The 15534-nt window shown below is 42.8% G+C and overlaps 1 protein-coding gene across 2 annotated transcripts in view; it reads right to left on the reverse strand.

The window, feature by feature from the left end:
• Window positions 1-15534, reverse strand: part of dus2 (dihydrouridine synthase 2) — a 60977-nt gene that overhangs the window by 15354 nt on the left and 30089 nt on the right. For both annotated transcript variants that reach the window (XM_033036305.1, XM_033036306.1), the window contains exons 10-12: window positions 12715-12801; window positions 9706-9874; window positions 7650-7771 (exon numbers count right to left, since the gene is read on the reverse strand). In XM_033036305.1, the coding sequence (XP_032892196.1) occupies window positions 7650-7771; window positions 9706-9874; window positions 12715-12801 (378 nt within the window). The remainder of the gene's footprint in view (window positions 1-7649; window positions 7772-9705; window positions 9875-12714; window positions 12802-15534) is intronic.

Below are 15534 nucleotides of genomic sequence, written 5' to 3' on the forward strand. Positions count from 1 at the left end.
TATCTCTGAAGAACATGGGTAGGTAAGTGATGTTTCGGGCTGGGACCCTTCTTCAGACTGATCTTGATGCCCTGGCTAGCATTATCAACTCCAAAACAGGCCAAAGGCCATGTGTAATTCCAATGCACAAACTGGCTGTGGCATTTACCTTTGTAATGACCCTGGTCGCCTACAGTCCCCAAAAAATTGACATGATCCAGATCGTGGTTTTCTGTAACATTCAGAAATTTGATGTTTATTCAACCTTTTGGTCACTGGCAGTACAATTGGAAAGTCTATTCGTGGGCAATAAATTGAATGGAAATTAAAAAATGAGCAAGTACAATTTGTTTTCTTTTAGGTTTATTGGTTCAATTCAGTTTATGTGACAGAATTACAACATGGATTTAGGCAAAATTGAAACATAATATTTTTGGGGAAGATGTTTTTTCCAAAAACACTCAAAAACTGGTGATCATTTTTTCCTCTTTTCTGATAGTGGCTGAGACATAAATATTGCTGCGTATAAAATTCACACTGTGTGACGCATTAAATAAGGGTTTTCCATCAGTGTGATGTTTTATGTTGTCCCCATTGCTTAAATGTTTTTGGATTGTATAACGAAACATCTTGTTCACATTTCCACTTCCTCTTGTTGTAATTCTTGGATACGGTTTTAAGCCAGTATTTAACATTGAAACTATCTAAACACCTCAAATGGAAAGCCTAAATATTAAGTTAAGGTGAAAGGCAGCTGAGGGCAGAGACCAGTTAAGGTCATGAACAGCAAATCACCCCAGATGTGTTGTTTTCTTTTGTATTCTCGTCAAAGTAAAGATGGATATATCAACAGAGCTAGAATTCTAAGCTAAGGGTGTGATCGAAGGGGTGTTAAATGGGTGGGATGAACTGGTAATATTCAGAACGTCTTGAAGCAAGTCTGGGACAAAAGCAGGCAGGGACATATTCGTTGGTGTGGGCAAGTTGGGCCGAAGGGCTCGTTTCCACAATGTATGACTCTAAGTCCAGTCTGCCGGTCATCAGCTTGTGTCAACAGTTAATTAACCGAATTTTTGTATGAATTCCCAATTCCACCAGAACACAAGAACTTGGAGCAGGAACAGGCCATTTGGTTCTTCTGCCCCCGTACTGCCGTTGAATAGAATCATGCCTGATCTTACACATCAGCACTACTTTCTTGCACTAATCCCCAATCTCACAATTTCTTTAAGATGGAACTGCAGATGCGGGAAAATCGAAGGTAGACAAAAGTGCTGGAGAAACTCAGCGGGTGCAGCAGCATCTATGGAGCGAAGGAAATAGGTAACGTTTCGGGATGAAACGTTGCCATTTCCTTCGCTCCATAGATGCTGCTGCACCCGCTGAGTTTCTCACAATTTCTTATTAGGTACAAAATCTATAAATCTCATCCTTGCAAACTTGACAACAACACAGAGGAGGCCATTCTAACTCCATAAGGTAGAAGGACAATTCAAATGTGATGTTTGATGGATTCTGGAAGGTGACAAAGAATTGACAGAATGCAGTGCAGACATTCAACAGTTTATGCTCATTTTCACAATACCTTACTGAATTTGATAATGGGGCTGTATGAGTAAACAGAGGTAATCTGCCAGTGTCTGTAAGGAGGAGTGGTTGAGATTGTCAGCGATGTTAGCAGCAGGAGCATCGTTCCACACTCATGGATTTAATGCCAAAAACAGTATAGCAGCCTAATCGTATCCGGAAAGATGAGCAAGGTGGCACACTCACCCATATCCTGTACTATTCCAACCACGCTCAATCGGCCTTCTCGAGTTTAGTTCATCACACCAATTCATCTTGCAAGCAAAGTCATTCCTTTATATATTCTTCCTCACTTCCCTAACTGTCCTAATGCCACTCACACTTAACTCTCCCACTTTCTCATTTTATGCCTTTGCCTCTTGGTTCCTCTATGAAGGCTCTCCGTCCATTCATCCAACACACACCATTATTCCCAATTGCAGCCTTCTTCCTTCCAACCTGGCAGGAGTAGGTAGCCCAGAACAGGGAGGGGCAAAAAAAACAGAAGTGACTGTTCAGCTTCTTTGCAACAGCAGAGAAGATGAGCAGTTTCTCACAATGCTTTGCCAACAGAGATCAATCCTTGGCCTCAGTTATCCAATGATATAACACAGCGCCAGAGACCCAGGTTCGATCCTGACCACTGGTGCTGTCTATGAATTCTCCCTGTGACCACATGGGTTTCCCAAACCAACATGGTTCCACCTCACAAAATCCCAAAAGCTAATCCAACAGGAATAAAACTAAACCATGTACTGCATGTGACCATTTGATTCAAACCTCCAGGTCAACCTCCATGATATTCACGGTTTTTCTTGCAAATAAACAGCTAATATAGAAAATAGACAGAAATAGCTGGAGTAACTCAGCGGGACAGGCATAATCTCTGGAGAGAAGGAATGGGTGACGTTTTGGGTCGAGATCCAAACGTCAATCATAAGAAAACATGCTGCATATTTTTTTTAAATCTTGCATTTTTCTCACAGCAAGCAATGCTCATTTTAAGGGTTTTTGCAATTGCATTAGAAAGGGTTAGTTCTTAAAATAAAACAAAGTGAGAAATTGTTTGAAAGTTTGAACATAAATTACAGAAAATTCTCATATTAAATCTAAGAAAGAATAGTTAAGATGCAGCTATGTTAAACGAAATAAAATTGAGGTCATGAAATAAATAAATGGGATCATGTGATGAAGCAAAGAGCAAGATTAAACCAAGACTTGACAATATTGATGTAAAATAAAAAGGAACTGTATATGCTGGTTTATACCAAAGATGGACACAAAATACTGGAGTAAGTCGGACCCAACTTGAAACATCACCTACACATTTTCTCCAGAGATGGTGCCTGACCCCCTGAGTTACTCCAGCATTTTGTATCTATCTCGAGGCAATATTAAATCAAGCTAGCTTGTAATTTGCTATCTGTGCCATTAGATGGCAACTGTGGTTCATCAACCTCAAAACGTAGTTTGGCATCATTGCAGAATCCTCTTATCCTCACAACTACCACCTTCCAACATCACCCCTGGATTTTCACATGGAGGTCCTGAATTTATTGACTGCAATCTCACAGCTACTTTCTGGTTGTCCTCAGCTTGGCTCGCAAACATGGCAGGAATTTGCTGAGGTTTCCCATTCGTAGTCAAGAGTTACAGGGAGATACATGGAAGCAGAAGGTCCATTTGCCTGCTGAGTCCACGTCAACCATCAACCACCCAGGTACACAAATCCTTCATTAATCCAATTAAACAAAAAATTCTCCACACATTTTTATCAACCCAGATTCCACCACTTGCTAACGTACACTAGGGGCGATTTACAATGGCCACCAATTTGCACGTCTTTGGGACCTGAAGGAAAACAATGCGGTCACAGGGCAACATGCAAACTCCACACAGATAGCAACTAAGGTCAGGATTGAATATGGGTCTCAGGTGCTGTAAGGCAGATCCACCAGCGGTGTCTCTGTGCTGCCACCTATCTTCGGAAGTCTTCACTTCCTGCAATAGATACAAAATGCTGGAGTAACTCAGTGGGTCAGGCAGCATCTCTGGAGAAAAAAAATAGGTGACTTTTATGGTCGAGACGTCGGTGTAAACCAGCATCTCCAGTTCCTTCCGACACATTTTGACTGCACATCCTGTGCCAAGTTAGCCCTGGTGTGGGATCAGCTGTTTATTGGAATAGGGATTGTAGAACTACGACAAGAAACATAAGGCAAGTGATAGTTCTTTTAATGTTAATGTTTTTCCTTATTTAAATCTGTTTATTTGTTGTACGATTATTATTTTCATGTTTTTGAAAAATGATTTCATATTATATCCTTTGATCTGATTTTAATCAATTTTAAATGCTTCTGAATAGCTGAAACATATTGATAACTTTTACAAATTAAGATGAATGGGGCGACTTTTTTCTGGATGCCCCCATCAACCGATTATGGTCCTCGAGAACCGGCCAAGGTTCAGGAGTTCACTGTTCAGCTCCAAGAATCAGACATCCCGATGTGGAGCAGATGAGGTCAAGGCAATAGTGAGTACAGACAACAAGTACAGGCAGATTAGATCAGTTTAAATAGGCATCATGTTTGGTCGAAGGGTCCATCCCTGTGCTGCACTGTTCTATGTCCCCATTCAGCAAATGGGTGGTCAACTGGGTTTCCTCCGGGTGCTCTGGTTTCCACCCATATCCCAAAGTGGGTTGGCAGGCTAATTGGCCTCTGTAAATTGCCCCTAATGCGTAGGGATTGGATTAGAAAGTGGAATAACATAGAACATAGACCAAAGGGTGGCGGCGCGACTCACCCGTTGCAGCGGCCCCTACAGCCTGTCTGTCTTTTTTTTTGTCTAGTTAAATGCAGTGTTTGGTGTTTTTTAATACTGGTTTTAAATGTGTATATGTGGGGGGCGGGGGAAACTGTTTGAAATCTCTTCCCTGTCCGGGAGACCCGACCTTTTCCCTGTCGGGTCTCCGTTGTCATTGGGGCCTAGCACCGTGGAGCGGCCTCCAACCTGAACGACCCGGGGGCTCGGGAGACTGCGGAGCTGCGGACTACTCACCATCGTGCGGCTGGCCGGCCTCGGAACGTGGGGAGCGGTGGTGACTCGCTGCTGCGACTCGACTCCTGGGGTTCGGAGGCTCCAGCAACGCAGCCGCAGGTCCGATGGACTGGGACATCGGGAGCTCACGGGTCCGGGGGGAGAGAGAGACCGCTTCCCGGAGCTCCCGCAACGCGACTTCTCCAGCCCGTGTCGGACCCGGAGCGGGGAAGTACATCACCCGGCACGGCTTCATGGCCGTGGGACATTCCAGCGCCCGCCGGGGCTCCAACTTCGAGACTTCTAGACCGGGAGCGGGGCCGTAAATCGCCCGGCACGGCCTAAAATGGCCGTGGGACTTATCATCGCCCGCCTGGGGCTTCGACATCGGGAGAGACATGGAGAGCAGGGGAGAGAAAAGACTTTGCCTTCCATCACAGTGGGTTCACTGTGATGGATGTTTGTGTGAACTAAATTGTGTGTATGTCTAGAAATTGTCTGTTTGTATGGCTGTGGAAACGAAATTTCGTTTGAGCCTCACTGAGGCTCAAATGACAATAAAATTGTATTGTATTGTATTGTAACTAGTATGAACAAGTGGTCGATGGTTGGCATGGACACTCTGGGTGGAAGGGTGTGTTTCCATGCTGTATCTCCAAACTAGACTGATTCCACAATTAAAATGTTAGGTTATAAAATAATCCAATAGTTAACAATCCATCAAATACAGCCAAGGTCCCTTGTTTATCCTAATACTGAATTACTGCTGTACGCAACTCCAATTTCTTGGAGCTATTTGAAAGTATTAGTTTTATAAATTTTTACATTTGCTTAAATACTATTGATGACCAAATGTGAAAATGCTATCAGAAAATTGTGAGCACAATGAAACACAACGGGCAACATTAGAATGAGTAAATTCAACATTAAATGTGACCACGGATAAAGGTATATGTGTATGAAATTCAAGAAGTCGCGCCAAATAACAGTGAAGAATCAGAGTGATTTACATTGTTAGACAAGTTTGTTAGATGTGAGCTCAGAGAAAATGATTGTAGAGGCAAACATTTACAAGAAAAATGTTCAGTTATTGCAAAGCAGCTGCAATAAGCATTTTCAAGGATAATAATCTTCAGAAAATTGCACTTAGCTTGGGCCTAGCTGTCTTGCAATAATGAAAGGATAGACATGCAAAAACAACAGTGAAATATAAAGAGAAAGATTTGTGGAAGGATCTTTTATCAGGAATATCAATATGTTAGTTTTTTTTAGACAAGTTGACAGGTTTTATGTTCAGGTTTTTCTATTTTTATTTTCTTTTGCAATTCTGGACCTGTTTTTAGACTGGACACATTGATCATGTGCCAACTGATTTACAGCATGATTAGCTAACTAAAAAAAAAGCATGAGTAGCATTGCAAATTGCTGTACTGTATCCATGTGACGATCAGTAGGAGAAGCACCCTGCTGCATTAGAGTGTTAATGAAGAGTTTGGGGTACGTTGGGTCTGTTATTAATCAAATGCGACGTGGCAATGATGAGTGAAAGAAAATTCCTATGTGGGGGAAAACATAATTCTCCCGCTCAAAATTCAACATTACGGCTTGAACACTTTGGTTAATTTACAGGTCAGTTCATTAAAACTGTTAAAATAATTTTAACCTGGAGAAACTAGACCAATATAAAAAACTGATCAATAAATACTCTGCTGGTATTATTAGAAATATAAAAGTTAATGTTATGTTTCCTTTTTATTTCGCACAGCAGTTCTGCTGAATCCGATAACTTGATATTCATTATTCTCCAATGCCCAACTGTAAACTATTATAGTATTAGGAGAAATTTCGAGCAAAGCACTATTAGCACATGTAATGTAGGTTGATTTGGTGAGATGTCAGCATGCAACAGGAACTGAATACTCCATCAACAAATGGTGTAAACATTGACTCATTTGGATTTAATTTTCCAGTCAGTTCCCAGCTTAATGAACGGAAGGCCAACTAAACTATAGATCTCAATATATGGTTGGTCACATATGGTATCAGTTGCTTAAGCCAGCTTGGAAGCATTGTGCTAGTTTCCAGTATCAGATAGGATGCTTTTATAATGAGACTTTCAATCAAGAGCTTGATTTTATGCACATTGAGTTTAAACAAAAAATAACTGTATTTTAATGAAACCAGAAAAAGCTATTTGTCAAAAAGAAGGGCCATAATAGAGCCACGATCTTCAAAGGGTTGTAAAAAGCACATACAACATACATATAGTTTTTCCAAAGAAATTCATACAGCTGCATTGCAATGGAGAGATAAGACTTTGCCTTCCATCACAGCGAGGAGGAGATTTGCTGTGATGGATGTTTGTGTAAATTGTGTTGTGTCTTGATTCTTCAACTTGTGTGTATAACTGCAGAAACCAAATTTCGTTTGAACGTCAATGAGGTTCAAATGACAACAAATAAATTGTATCATTGTATCATGGTGGAATCTTGAACAAGAACTTTACCTTAGACGTTAGAGATACAGTGCGAAAGCAGGCCCTTCGGCCCACCAGGTCCGCGCCGCCCAGCGATCACCCATACACTAGCACTATCCTATACACTAGGGACAATTTGCAATTTTACTGAAGCCAATTAACCTACAAATCTGTACGTCTTTGGAGTATGGGAGGAAACCGGAGCACCCGGAGAAAACCCACACAGGGAGCAAGTACAAACTCCGTCCAGTCAAGCCTGGGTGACGTTTCGGGTCGAGACCCTTCTTCAGACTTCAGACTGAAGAAGGGTCTCGACCCGAAACGTCACCCATTCATTCTATCCAGAGATGCTGCCTGTCCCGCTGAGCTATTCCAGCATTTTGTGTCTACCTTTGGTTTAAACCAGCATCTGCAGTTCCTTCCTACACTATACATGTACCTGTCTAATTGACTAAATCTGTCCTCAACTTTAAGTGTTTCTGAAATGGAATTAAATGAAAATTATTACACAACTCTCTTTTCACATATAAAGATTCTGTGTTACGACAGATACATGGTTTCCTCGACAATCTGTAAATTCTGTACTTACCAAAGCTCCTCATTTGATTGTGCAGCGTGTAACTTTTTTCCTTGAGCTGATTCTAATTTATCTCTCAACATTTGGCAGAGACAGTATTTAGTGTTTGAGTAATGGCTGTCATATTTAATTGCCTAGAGAATAGGAATTAATGAAAGAATATGATTACACCAATACTTTCTCAAAGGTTCATAATTTGATGAAAAGTGTATACTTTTTTTTAAAAACAAATCATACAATTTGTTTCAAAGTAGTTCAATATCTTGTAAAATTGTGTATAATAATGTTTGTGTAGTATCAGCCATGTTAATGTAACACACACGCGTTTATAGCACTTTATCTAAAATAATCTATCCAGGTTTATTTTTCCCTTTATCTGTTTCCATTATTTTGTGTAATTGTGACTTCGTTTGAGTCAAATTAATGTATAGCAAGTGAAACTTGGGTTAAATCTTAGATTCCAGTCTCAGGGATTTCAAATCGCCAGTGAAACGCTGTCCACTTAAGGCTAAAATCAACTTCCATCCCTTTCGATATTCTTCTGCTTAATTAATGTAGCAGATATATGAGCATATTGTAGGATGAATGAAGACTGCAATTGGAAATATATCTCAATTAATAGCAGGTTATATCAATGTAAAACTATTTTTTTGCTTTAGAAACGCATATTTAACAGAGAACATAGAACAGTATAATAATGGAACATGTTATACCTTTGGCCCATGGTGCCTATACTGACCATGATGCCAATATAAACGGCACATGGTCTATATCCCTCCATCCCTGTTCATGTGCCCATCTAAATTAAAGAACACTGTCTTATCTATTTCCACTACCCACCCACCTCCCCGCAGTGCATTCCAGGCACCTAAAATTATCTCTGTGTAAAAAAAAATGTTGCCTCGTAAATCTCCTTTGAACTTTCCCTCCTTCACCGTAAATCTATACCTTCTGGTACTACACATCTCCACTCCAGGGAAAGAGACTGATTATCTAAACCTAAGGCGATGTCACTTTAGACATACAGAGCGGAAACAGGCGCGACAGCCCACCGAGTCCATGTCGAACAGCAATCACCCCATACACTAACACTATACTACATACCAGGGACAATTTACAAAAGCAAATTAACCTACAAACTTATACGTCTTTGGAGGAAACTGGAGCACCTAGAAAAAACCTTTACGGTCACAGGGAGAATGTACAAACTCCATCGAGACAGCACCCGTAGTCAGGATCAAACCCGGGTCTCTGGCGATGTAAGGCAGCAACTCTACCGCTGCGCCACTGTGGCGCCCTAGCTCTGGTAGGATAAAAGCCGGGGAGAACGTGGGGATAATCAGTAAACAAGGTTATCTGGTCAATGAGTGAATGGGAGCAGTTAGACGGTGTGAACATTGAGAAAAGAACCCAGACTAATAAATCTGAGTCTGAAAAAGGGTCACGACCCATTCCTTCTCCCAGAGATTCTGCCTGTCCCGCTGAGTTACTCCAGCATTTTGTGTCTAGCCCAGACTAACAAATATGGGAGTTGTGAAATGTGGAGCAGGACGATAAGGCCAGCAGATCAGGGTGCAAGTTCAGTTCCAGAGAGAAAAGAAAGGAGCAAAAAAAAGGCCAAGTTAAGCTAATATTGCAGATGGATGACTGATAGAGATGGATCTCCAACCTGAAATTATGACCATGTTCCTTTCCCACAGATGCTGCCTGACCTGCAGAGTATTTCCAGCATTTTCTGTTTTGATTTAGATTTCTAGCAACTACAATATTTTTGATCGATCGATTTTATGACCATTTTCGTTTTGATTTAGTTTCAACACAGCCAGATTCTAAAAAGACCAAAGTGCACCAAAAGACCAAGATTACCATTGATTCTAATATTCCGAAACATTTAGGCAAGTACTCTGCTTACTATTTGTATGTGGAATCTGAAATAAAACATTCAATTAATCACACCCTGAAATTGCTCCATTTAGGATGCAAGTTGCAAGTCTGGGACGTATTTCCTTCTACACTTAGCACAGGCATGTTACATTGCTTCCAAGATAGTTGCAACTAAAATACTCACGTATGTGAGATATTCCTTCAACACCTTTTCTGCTGGTAACAGTCCTTCCTTCCTGAAGATGGACGGATTCCACATCGCTGCCCGGGCTATCATCACTGAAGAAGCATTTGTTGCCCAGCGGAATTCTTCAATGCCTGCAAAATCTTTGATAATCTCCTGAGATCCTCCACTGAGAGAGACAGAGAGAGGGAGAGGGAGAGGGAGAGGGAGAGGGAGAGGGAGGGAGAGAGGGAGAGAGGGAGAGGGAGAGAGAGAGAGAGAGGGAGAGGGAGAGGGGGGAGAGAGAGAGAGAGGGAGAGGGAGAGGGAGAGGGAGAGGGAGAGGGAGAGGGAGAGGGAGAGAGAGCATGGCCATTTTAATAAGTTGAGGTAATTTTGCATTTAGTTTAGTTTACAGATACAGCGCGGAAACAGGCTCTTCCAAGTCCGCACTGACCAGCGATCCTCACACATTAACACTGCCCCTCACACACTAGGGACAATTGACATTCATCCCAAGCCAATTAACCTGCAAACCTGTACGTCTTTGGAATGTGGGAGGAACCCAGAGATCAATCCAAAGAAAACCGACTCGGTCATGGGGAGAACATACAAACGCCGTACAGACAACACCCGTAGTCAGGATCGAACCCAGGTCTCTGACGCTGAAAGTGCTGTAAGGCACCAACTCTACCACTGTGCCACCATGCTGCCCAACGGATAATGAAATACCATAAAACAAAATAATCTATTTTACCAGTGGATAATCTCTTACAATGTCAGAGGGTGGTGAACCTGCAGAATTCATTACCCCAGACGGTGTGGAGGTCAAGTCATTGGATATTTTTCAGGGGGAGATTAACGGATACTTGATTGGTAAGGGTGTCAAGGGTTATGGGGAGAATGGGGTTGAGAGAGAAAGACAGAGCAGCCATGATTGAATGGTGGAGTAGACTCAATGGGCTGAATGCTTCTGCTCCTGTGACCTATGGACGTGTGGTACAGAACAATATGTAGGAAGGAACTACATATGCTGGTTTAAAACAAAGATGCTGGAATAGCTCAGCAGGACAGACAGCATCTCGGGATTCCTTCTATCCGTGTTTTCTATCCTGAGATGCTGCCTGTCCTGCTGGGTTACTCCAGCAGTTTGTATTTATCTTTGGTACACAACAATGTTGTGTATTACATAATGTGGTACCACATAAGAGATCTCTGGATGGTTCACTATGACACCAATATCAAACCAGACGTCATGATTTGCAAATATTGTTAAAGTTCTGTTTTAAATCTTGTGCAGCTCTAAAATAGATCAAACTATATTTTCTATCCAACTAATTTAGCTTGCCTACCAATCAAGGAAGCATTAGAGTAGCATCTTGACTATGCCAATCAAGTTGGCATACTGGACTGGCCCCATTTGCCTGCAATGAGCCAGCACCCTCCAAACTCTTCCTGGCCACACATCTGTCCAAATGTGTTTAAAAGTCATAATTGCATCCACTTCTACAGCTTCCTCTGGTAGCTCATTCTTGGTATGGATTACCCTCTGAATGAAAAAATTGTCCCTGAGGTCCCTCTTAGATCTTTCTGTGCCCTCTCGTTTTAGAATCCTCTAACCTTGTAAAAAAGACTGAGTGCTCACTTTATCCATGCCCTTTATGATCTTGTACACCTCAATAAGATCACCCCTCACCCTTCTATGCTCCAAAGTAAAATGTCTCAGCCAAACCAACCTCTTCCTGTTACTTAAGCCTGCAAGCCCAGGTAACATACTGATGATTTTTTGTTTTGTCCTTTCAATTTTCTGTGATCTAAAGCTTATTTTTTTCAGCAGTGGAAGGGGAAGAGGGATTTGTGTTATTCGCATGATTTAAATTTATTAGCATCTGGTTTTATGTGACAAAAAAAATAACAATGCTATGCTTGTGGGTTTATGAGAGTGGGCTAAACCTAGCAGGGCTTCTTGCTGCTTGCACCACGAATGACTAACATTTCCTATACCCTTCAGCTTGATTATATTCTGGAATTGCAATTTACAATGGGGCATTTGGGATCAATGAATGAAAATAATAGAGGGAGAGAGATGTAAAAAAATTAATTCAATCCACAGAAAATAAGTAAGAAAAATGGGAAGAATGATCAGATTATGAAAGAGGAAAAAATGACGAAGGAAAGGCAAGAAAGAAAATTAACATTTCTTTGTCAAAGTTAAATTTATTGCATGTGGAAATGAAACAGTTTAAACCATTCATTCCCTGCGCTGGGGAGGTTGGTGGGTATTGCATTAACAACTGTTATTTCATTAAAGACTAGTTCAGTTGCTCTAATTTTCTGTAAGAATAGCAGGGGTGAGACATCTTACAGCAACATTTTTCTAACATATTATGGAAAATTGCAACTCAATAGTATTTTTTACTTCCCTTACCTGGCTAGCTAACCTGAGTTTGTATCATAAAGCCATCTGTAATTATCCAGTCAGAGAGCCCTATTGTTTCTGTTCATTTTTCTCGGTGCATCTAACATGGAGGATGTGTAAAGTTTAATTTTCAGTGAAGGTTTACTAAAATTAATTTCTCAAAAGGGATTAAAAAGAAACACTGCGTAGCTTTATGTGAGAGCAAGAGGGTACAATACGATCATTGATCAAATTAAAGGGTAGGGTATAACTAAGTGTATGAACTGAAAACAACTTGTTTACTCACAGACAGTGGCAGATAATAAAACAGTGAGTCCACAACACCACTTTTACTGAGCAGCTGAGAATTTGTAGGTCAAGGTCTTTTGCTTATGAAGATAATATTATTCCGTTCTACCAAAAGCTTGGCTATTAATTTATAAAACATTCACTAAAAATGTAAGGGCTAATCTAAACTACCAAATTAATGGTTGCCCAGTCGTCAACCCCAGACTGATTTTCCCTTTCATATGATTGTGGAGTATAATGGGCTGGTTGTTTTCCGAAACAAATAAGTCCAGTTGTACTCGTAGATCTAAGTCTGTGTCGGGCTGGATGGTTTACTGTACTTACTTTGCTATTACAGGGATTGACACAGCTTCAGAGACCGCTTTAATTACGTCACAGTGCACAGGATGCTGCGGTCTTTCCTCCTTCCTTCTGTTGAAAAAGCACATTAAACATTGTGCAGTGTTTACAGAAGGCAGACATGGCCTCTTTCCACATATTTCCCCCAGTAGAAGCTGAACCAATAAATATCATTGTTCCAAATTCCTCCTCCAGACTAACTCCAGACTAACTCCCAGTTGTCACATCTCCCGTGTTCCTCTAATTCTGCCTTCGTGCACATCCTTGATTTTTTGGCATTTCAGCCATTGTAAGCCTTTGGAAGAAGGGTACCGACCCGAAATGTTACCTATTCCTTTTATCCTTCTACCCTGCCCGAACTGCTGAGTTACTCCAGCATTTGGTGTCTAATTAAAATCAAACCAGCATCTGCAGGTCCTTCCTACATGCCTTTAGTTTCCCAGTTCCCAAACCCTGGAATCTATGTAAAAGTGTTCAATGCACTATAAAAGCTCATTAAAACTTCCCCTTGTGAGCACCCCACAATATATAGCCACTGTTAAATTCCCTTTGATAACACAGCGTAGTGCTTCAGATTGAAAATCAAAGGATTGGAAAATGTTGGAAACATTCAGCCATTTAGAACGGAGATGAGGAAAAAGTTTTCACCCAGAGAGTTATGAATCTGTGGAATTCTCTGGCTCAGAAGGCAGTGGAGGCCAATTCTCTGGATGCTTTCAAGAGAGAATTAGATGGAGCTCTTAAAGATAGCGGAGTCAAGGGATATGGGGAGAAGGCAGGAACGGGGTACTGATTGTGGATGATCAGCCATGATCACAGTGAATGGCGGTGCTGGCTCGAAGGGCTGAATGGCCTACTCCTGCACCTATTGTTTATTGTCTATTAAGTCAGGCAGTATCAGTCCCTACAGAGGTAGACTTGGAGGAGTACACATCCACTGTGCTCTCCTACATCAACTGCTGTGTGGAGACTGTCACAGTGGACAAGCAAATAAAGATGTTCCCAAACCGGAAACCCTGGATGAACAAGGAGGTTCAGGATCTGCTAAGGGCACGCAACAATGCCTTTAAATCCAGGAACACTTCTGCCTACAGTGTGGCCAGGTCGAACCTGAACAAAGGCATAAAAAAGGCCAAAGACATCCACAGGCAAAGGGTAGAAGAACACTTCAATGCCGCGGACACCAGAAGCATGTGGCAGGGTGTCAGGGACATCACTGACTACAAGAGCAGCCCCGCCTGCCCCCACGGTGATATCACACTGGCCAACAAACTGAACACCTTCTTTGCCCGGTTCGAAACTGTCAACACCACCAGGAGTGGAATAACCCCGGCCATGGCGGAGGGACAGGCCTTAACACTGAGCACTCAGGAGGTACAGTGCGCTCTGCATAGGATCAATCCACGCAAGGCTGCAGGCCCGGATGGAGTCCAGGGAAGGGTACTAAAGGGCTGTGCTGTACAGCTGGCGGAGGTATTCACGAGAATCTTCAATCTATCTCTATCTCTGGCAACGGTCCCCAAGTGCCTGAAAACAGCCACCATAGTGCCGGTGCCGAAAAAGTCCAAAGTCACCAACCTGAACGACTACCGCCCGGTTGCCCTAACTCCAATCCCAATGAAGTGCTTCGAAAGGCTGGTCCTCTCCCATATCAAATCCAGCATCCCTGCCTCACTGGACTCTCATCAATTTGCATACAGGGCAAATTGATCAACAGAGGATGCCATCTCTCTGGCTCTTCACAGTCCTGACTCACCTGGACAGACAGGGCACGTACGTGAGGATGCTCTTCGTTGACTATAGCTCTGCATTCAATACGGTCATCCCCACCAAGCTCACCACCAAACTCCACCAGCTAGGCCTCAGCTCGCCGATATGCGATTGGATCCTGAACTTTCTGACGGAGCGACCGCAGGCAGTGAGACTGGGCCCGCACCTGTCCTCCACTATCACCATGAGCACCGGCACACCACAGGGCTGTGTACTAAGCCCCATGCTCTACTCCCTCTTCACTCACGACTGTGTTCCTGCATTCGACACCAACACCATCGTGAAGTTTGCAGATGACACAACAGTGATTGGGCTGATCACCAACGGTGATGAAACAAAATACAGAGCGGAGGTGCAGAACCTGGCAGACTGGTGCGCCAATAACAACTTGGCACTAAACACCTCCAACACCAAGGAGCTGATTATTGACTTCAGGAGGTCCCATAATGGAGAATACGCCCCAATCTCCATTTACGGGGAAAGTGTGGAGAGAGCGTCCAGCTTTAAGTTTCTGGGCACTCACATTTCAGAGGACCTCACATGGTCCACCAACGCCGCTGCGCTGGTCAAGAAGGCACAGCAACAACTGTTCTTCCTGAGGACATTAAAAAAGACTGGTCTGCCCCAACAGCTGCTGACAACGTTTTACCGCTGCACCACAGAGAGCATATTAACGTATGGCATCTCTGTGTGGTATCTCAGCTGCACGGAGGCGGAGAGGAGAGCTCTTCAGCGCGTCGTCCACAGAACGCAGAGGATCATTGGGACAGAGCTACCAGCCTTGGAGGGCATCTACCACACACGGTGCCTCAGGGAGGCCGTCAGCATCCATAAAGACTCATCACACCCCTGTAACGGTCTGTTCGAACTACTTCCCTCCGGCAGACGTTACAAGGCCTTCTACGCCCGAACCTTCAGACTCAGAAACAGCTTTATTCCAAGAGCTATAGCGGCTCTGAACCGGCCCTGCTGAGTGCCCCCCACCCCCCCTGGACTGTCTCCCTCGGATGGTCACGACACACAGCTTATTTATTT

The sequence above is a fragment of the Amblyraja radiata genome, chromosome 17, assembly GCF_010909765.2.
Source record: "Amblyraja radiata isolate CabotCenter1 chromosome 17, sAmbRad1.1.pri, whole genome shotgun sequence".
Classification (NCBI taxonomy): domain Eukaryota; kingdom Metazoa; phylum Chordata; class Chondrichthyes; order Rajiformes; family Rajidae; genus Amblyraja; species Amblyraja radiata.